At 38.0% G+C, this 7,125-nt stretch overlaps 1 protein-coding gene across 2 annotated transcripts in view; it reads left to right on the top strand.

The window, feature by feature from the left end:
- efl1 (elongation factor like GTPase 1) overlaps nt 1-6,006 on the top strand; it is a 227,601-nt gene extending 221,595 nt beyond the window's left edge. For both annotated transcript variants that reach the window (XM_692092.10, XM_068222543.2), the window contains exon 21: nt 4,456-6,006. In XM_692092.10, the coding sequence (XP_697184.6) occupies nt 4,456-4,644 (189 nt within the window). In that variant the 3' untranslated portion in view covers nt 4,645-6,006. The remainder of the gene's footprint in view (nt 1-4,455) is intronic.
- Nucleotides 6,007-7,125: the final 1,119 nt, after the last annotated feature.

Here is a 7,125-nt window from a genome sequence, read left to right as displayed (position 1 = left end):
AAGCATCAGTGGCAATTTACAATGTGCTGTACGTTACATAATACACCAGAGGATGAGCTAATCCTGGTAGATTCAACCCAACATTATTTCATTCATTCATTTATTTATTTTTCGACTTAGTCCCTTTGTTAATCAGGGGTCGCCACAGCGGAATGAACCGCCAACTTATCCAACATAAGTTTTATGCAGCAGATGCCCTTTCAGCCACAACCCAATACTGGGAAACACCCATACACTCTTAATGACACTCAAACACTACGGCCAATTTAGCAAACTCCACACAAAAATGCCAACTGATCCAGCCGAGGCTCGAACCAGTGCCCCCAACATTATTTAATTTTCATATTTATATTCGATAGTCCAGTAAACAAAATACCTGGCAGTTATATATATATATTTTTTTTTTATTTCAAAGAAAGTATTAATTCATTGTATTCTGTATTCATTAATCAAGAGTTTCGACTGTTTTTGCTTGAGTATCTGAGGCACAAGCTGTAAAGGCTCCTCCCTCTTTTGGAAAGTGGGGCGGGGAGCAGCAGCTCATTTGCATTTAAAGAAACGCAAATGAAAATAATGTTTTTGATTCACTGTTTATTTTAAGATAAAACTTCTCAGACATATCCAGGAGACTGCTGAGACTACTGCTGCATCGCAATTTGCATACAATCTATCCTAAATTGTATTAAAAATAGAACTAGTATCCAAACCATAGTATGTTGAAAAGAGCATGCTAAAGGTTCCCGGATGATTTATTTCCGGTAAAAATTAGAAGTGTAGAAGCGTTCGTACTCTAATCACTAATATTTCCCACAATACATTGTGCATCAATGTGCATACAAACTTGGGTACAAACTTGGCAGACACACAAGACCAACCATCAAGTAGAGTTGTTTGAATAACTTATTAATGACTTATATTAATTAATATCTAACCAACTGGAAAATATTTAAATCACATTTTCCATGTTATATTTTATCTGCAACAACAATTTGAACTTATATTAAAGAGCCCATATTATACATGAAATAGGGTCATATCTTGGTTGTAAGAGTCTCCAACAACAGTCTAATATGCATGCAATGTCAAAAAACACTTTCATGGTCTTATAATCTGCATTTATTTTTACCTAATTATCCCAGCGACTCCTGTATGAATCGTCCAGTGATTCATTTGTTCCCAAACCCCTCCTTAGCGCGGAGCTAATCTGCGCTGATTGGACCGATGACAGTCTGTCGCGATTGGTCGACTGCCTTCAGTCAGAGAGGGAAATGGCCAATAGCTAATCAGCAATTTAAAAAGTAATCACAGTTCATACACGCTCGATAGTGTAGGCGTGGATTTTAGCTGCCACACTATGGCGAGTGGATAGTGCCACGGATAACCGAACGAAGGAGACAGTCGTGTACTCGCCATACCACACACACACAAAAACACACACACACCTCCGGATGACAACGCTCCCGCTTCCGCCCGCACCCGCCAGGTTTTAGCCTGAGAACCCGCTCCGTTTTCTGCCCGCCGCGCCCGGTCCCGCTAGAGCGGAGAACACAACCAAAAATCACCCAGTATACAGTCCAGACAGCCAAGCTGTCTGTATAAACACATACACACAGCACAAAGCTCGTTCGTTCGTTCGCTCTCTCTCTTTCTCTCTCTCTCGCTCTCTCTCATACGCTCTCTCATACCAAGCAGACTCTCTCTTTCTAATTCGCATAGCAATATCCGTGATATTGCTAGACAGCCCGCTCCCGTCCCAAATTAAACCCGTTACCGACCGCTCCCGCGATTTATTCGGAAATTTATTCCCGCGGCTGTCCCCGCGCCAGATTTCTGCGGCGCGGGAATAAATTTCCGAATAAATCGCGGGAGCAGAACTCTAGCACGGAGCTCCATAAACAAACAGCACGCGTCGCGTTTTTAACGTGACTTTGCACGCGATAAGATAAAATATCCAGTTAACCTGATACAGTACACGCGGTTACAAGTAACAAATCACAACTAAATACATTTGCAAGCTAGAGTCAACGAGGCAACAACTTTAACCGCACGTACTTACACTTGAGAAATGGAAGAAACCCATCCTGACGTCCATCAGTTACTCTTTACTGATCCTTCCTTTAACAAACTCAGATGAAGTATTCTTTGTAGCATGTAGCTTCCAGAAGTTTCCAACTGCTTGGCTATAATGCTGAGGTTTCATCTTTGGGTAGAGACTCAATATATCCATCTGCAGTGTGACTTCAATCAACCGGCATGTTTGTGTGTGTGTGTGTGTGTGTGTGTGTGTGTGTTTGTGGGTGTGTGTGTGTCTGGGTTTCTGCGTCAGAGGGCGGGGCCTCAGGTTTGAAATCTCCCGGGTTTGCGCGTGCACGTGAATAACTTGGTTTCGTTCGTACGTCATGGCGAAACACCTAATGAATCGTGATCAAGGCGACTCGTTTGAAGCACTATGAGTCGACTCTTTTATAGATGAATCAACAGTTTTAAACACTGTATTCTTACAGATTTAAGCCTTAGCTGGATACTTCACTTCACTTAGAGCTGTGTTACACACTACATGGAGGGGAATTTTCAAAAACCCATAATATGGGCTCTTTAAGATATTAACTTCTGAATGGATATATATCCAAAGACCTGAGGAGATTTTACTGCAATTAATACCCGCGAATGGCAGATTAAACTGCTGCTGCATCTCCAATAAGGTATGGTGCATCCGGAAGTAATCATAGCACTTCACTTTTTCCACATTTTTTTTATGTTACAGCCTTATTCATTTATTTCCTCAACATTCCACAATGTGAAAAAAGATTTTTTGAAATTGTTGCAATATTATTACAAATAAAAAACCTGAAAATCACATGTACAGAAGTATTCACAGCCTTTGCTCAATACTTTATTGATGCACTTTTGGCAGCAATTACAGCCTCCAGTCTTTTTAAATATGATGCCATAAGCTTGGCACACCTGTCTTTGGGAATTTTTGCTCATTCATCTTTGCAAGCTCTATCAGGTTGGATGAGAAGTGACAGTGTACAGCCATTTTCAGATCTTTCCAGAGATGTTCAATAGAATTTAGGTCTGGGCTCTGGCTGGGCCACTCAAGTACATTCACTGAGTTGTTGTAAAGCCACTCCATTGATATTTTAACGGTGTGCTTTGGGTCATTGTCCTGCTGGAAGATGAACCGTCGCCCCAGTCTGAGGTCAAGAGCACTCTGAAGCAGGTTTTCATTCAGGATGTCTCTGTACATCGCTGCATTCATCTTTCCCTCTATCCTGACCAGTCTTCAAGTTCCTGCTGCTGAAAAACATCCCCACAGCATGATGCTGCCACCACCATGCCTTACTGTAGGGATGCTATTAGCCTGGTGACGAGCGGTGCCTGGTTTTCTCCAAACGTAACACCTGGCATTCACTCCAAACAGTTCAATTTTAGTCTCATCAGACCAGAGAACTTTGTTTCTTATGGTCTGAGAGTCCTTCAGATGCCTTTTGGCAAATTCCAGGCGGGGAGTGGCTTTAGCCTGGCCACTCAGCAATACAGGCCTGATTGGTGGATTGCAGCACAGATGGTTGTCCTTCTGTAAGGTTCTCCTCTCTCCACAGAAGAACGCTGGAGCTCAGACAGAGTGACCATCGGGTTATTGATCACCTCCCTGACTAAGACCCTTCTGCCCCGTTCACTCAGCTTAGATGGCCGGCCAGCTCTAGGAAGAGTCCTGGTGGTTCCAAACATCTTCCACTTACTGATGATGGAGGCCACTGTGCTTACTGGAGCAGCCGAAATGTTTCCTGTCTCAGAGGTCTACAGACAATTCTTTTGTCTTCATGCTTGGTTTGTGCTTTGACATGCACTGTCAACCCTGGGACCTTATATAGACAGGTGTATGCCTTGTCAAATCACGTCCAATCAACTGAATTGACCACAGGTGAACTCCAATTAAGCTTCTGAAACATCTCAAGAATGATCAGTGGAAACAGAATGTACCTGAGCTCAATTTAGAGCTTCACGCCAAAGGCTGTGAATACTGATGTACATGTGATTTTCAGTTTTTTTGTTTTTAATAAATTTGCAAAAATTAAAAAAAACTTGAAAAATTATTTTGAGGAAATAAATTAATTTAATCCATTTTGGAATAAGGCTGTAATATAAAAAATGTGGAAAAAGTAAATCACTATGAAGACTTTACAGATGCACTATAGGTAATTACATAGGAAAGAAATGTGGATGATGTATTGACAGGGGACTTAACTAAGCAACATAACAGTATGTCCCAAAACTTGCATACTCTTCTGTTACACACTCAAAAGTATATGCTTCTTGACAATAAGTACACACTTTTTGGGCATAGTATAATTATGTGAATTGGTACGCAGCACAAATCTTATAAAAAGGTGTCTTGTTTTGAATTGCCTACTGATATATTGATATACACATGGTATGTTTGTGTTTCAGGTTATCGGCAGTGATCCGTTCTGGGTTCCCACTACTGAAGAAGAGTACCTGCACTTCGGAGAAAAAGCAGACTCGACCAATCAGGCTCTGAAATACATGAACGCCGTCCGCAAACGCAAAGGCCTCTACGTTGAGGAGAAGATCGTTGAACACGCTGAAAAACAGCGAACGCTCGGCAAGAACAAATAAAGCTGATTCTCATTCACCAAACACTATCAGAAATGCTAATTTTATGTGGATTACAGCATTCAGTTCAACCTAAGAATTGTTTGCATGATTGGTTAATTTATTTAAAGGCACAGTTCACCCTAAACTTGGTATGCTTTTTGTTTTTTTCTTGCTGAAGAAGAAAGTAGAGTTTCTGAAGTTATGGTTCTTGGTGATTCATAAAATGTAATTCAGTGGCTACTGGTACTTTAGGATTCAAAAACACACACAGAAGCAACACTAATACTTACACTGACGTGTAAAGTTCATAAGACATTTACTAGTCATCAGGAGCCACACACTGCAAGGCGATGTTTTCTTTGAGGTTTCCTTGCCTTGTTTCTAGTCTAAATATTTAAAATGTTCCTAAATCAAGTTGTAAAAAAGCATGTCTTGTTTTCAGAAATCACAAGTTAACATTAAGTGACTTTTTCCTTTAAAACTAGCTAAACTGTCTGTCAGAAGGTAAATAAAATAGACTTTTAAAATTAATTTGCTTACATCATTGACAGATTATTTAGCTCATCTTGAGGAATTTTTTTTTTTTTTTTTTTTTTTTTTTACTTGCCAAGAAAGAGCTTCTTGATTTATGAATGGTTGGATATTTGGACTAGAAACAAGACAAAACCTAATTAATAAGAAATGAATTTTTGCAGTTTGTGGCTCTTGATGAGGTTTTATGAATGCTCAGTCTGTACACGAAAATTAATATCATTTACATTTACAACCTTATCCACAGCCTAAAAAAATGTATTTAGTTGGATATACATGCTTTTTTTTTTTTTTTTTTAAACGAACTTGCATTCTATGATTCACAAAAGATCACAGTTTCAGTTTAAAACCTGTACAATGTTGTATTCACGCAAAGAAAAATAACTGCATCTTGTTGAATAATTGAAGAGCACAGTTTCAAGATGTTATGTTTACTCATGTTTCATGAAAGACTTTTATTGAGAATTGAAGAGTTTAGATGCAAAATCCTCTGTGCTGTCTAAAATGTTCTTCAAAAATGTCTCATAAAATCAAAGAATGACGTTTGCTGTTTGTTCAAACCTTTTTTTTTTCTTTTTTTTTAAATAAGCTAAATCAACACAATTATTGAGGTTTTTGGGGAAAAACATTATTTTATGTTTAATCCACTTAAATTTGTAAAAACTAATTAGTTAGCTTCATTCCTACATGTTGTCCCATCACAAATTGAATGTGTGGAACCCAGCATTTTTACAGTGTGTTTATATTAAGCTATTTCACATTAAATGTGCAATAAAATGAAAATATAACTAATAAATAACGTGAAAAATGATTATCAAATTACTTGCAATAAAAGTGAAATTACTGAACCTACGCCACCGGTCAAATGTTTGGAGTCAGGTTTTATTTTTATGTTTTTGGTTTTCTTCAAGAAAATGATTCTGTTCATCAAGATGGCATTTATTAAATGTAAAAATATTGTTAAATTGTTAATGTTTTATAAAAATTTAAATAACTGCTTTCTTATTGTATGTAGTTTCAAACGAAATTATTTTCTCCAGTCATTATTGCATTATTTGTATTACCATTTTTAATTATAATAATAATAATAATAATAATAATAACAACAGTAATAATAATAATAATGATAATAATAACAATAATAATAATGGGCAAAGCAGTGTCGCAGTAGGTAGTGCTGTCGCTTCACAGCAAGAAGGTCGCTGGTTCGAGCCTCGGCTTAGTTGGCGGTTCTGTGTGGAGTTTGCATGTTCTCCCTGCGTTCACGTGGGTTTCCTCCGGGTGCTCCGGTTTCCCCCACAGTCCAAAGACATGCGGTACAGTTGAATTGGGTAGACTAAATTGCCCGTTGTGTATGAGTGTGAATGTGTGTGAATGTTTCCCAGAGATGGGTTGCGGCTGAAAGGGCATCCGCTGCATGAAAAAGTTGCTGGATAAGTTGGTGGTTCATTCCGCTGTGGTGACCCCAGATTAATAAAGGAATTAAGCCAACAAGAAAATGAATGAATGAATGAATAATAATAATAATAATAACAATAATAATAACAACAATAATAATAATAATAACAATAATAATAATAAACTCTAATAAACGTGAAGTAAGGAAGTAATGAAGCTGAAAATTCATCTTAAGAATCACTGGAATAAATTATTAAATTAAATGATAATTTACTTTTGAGCTGTTATTTTATAGTGCAATAACATTTCACAGTTGCAAATAAATGCAGCCTTGGTGAGCAGGAGAAGCTTAATTTAAAACATTTAAAAATCGCACTGATCCCAAACTTTTGACTGGTAGTGTCCATACAGAAGCCTGAGGAAAATATTCATCTTAGAAGAAAATTTCAGATGCTACTGATGAAGTTTTCACAAATAAACTCTTCAATTACATAACACCTGGCTAAATCTGGCCAGATAATGAGTCGATCAGTATCAGTTACAATTCACTCGCTATTTATTCAACCTCAAGCC

The sequence above is a fragment of the Danio rerio genome, chromosome 7 (genome assembly GCF_049306965.1).
Source record: "Danio rerio strain Tuebingen ecotype United States chromosome 7, GRCz12tu, whole genome shotgun sequence".
NCBI lineage: Eukaryota > Metazoa > Chordata > Actinopteri > Cypriniformes > Danionidae > Danio > Danio rerio.
This window is presented reverse-complemented; position numbering and strand designations above follow the sequence as displayed.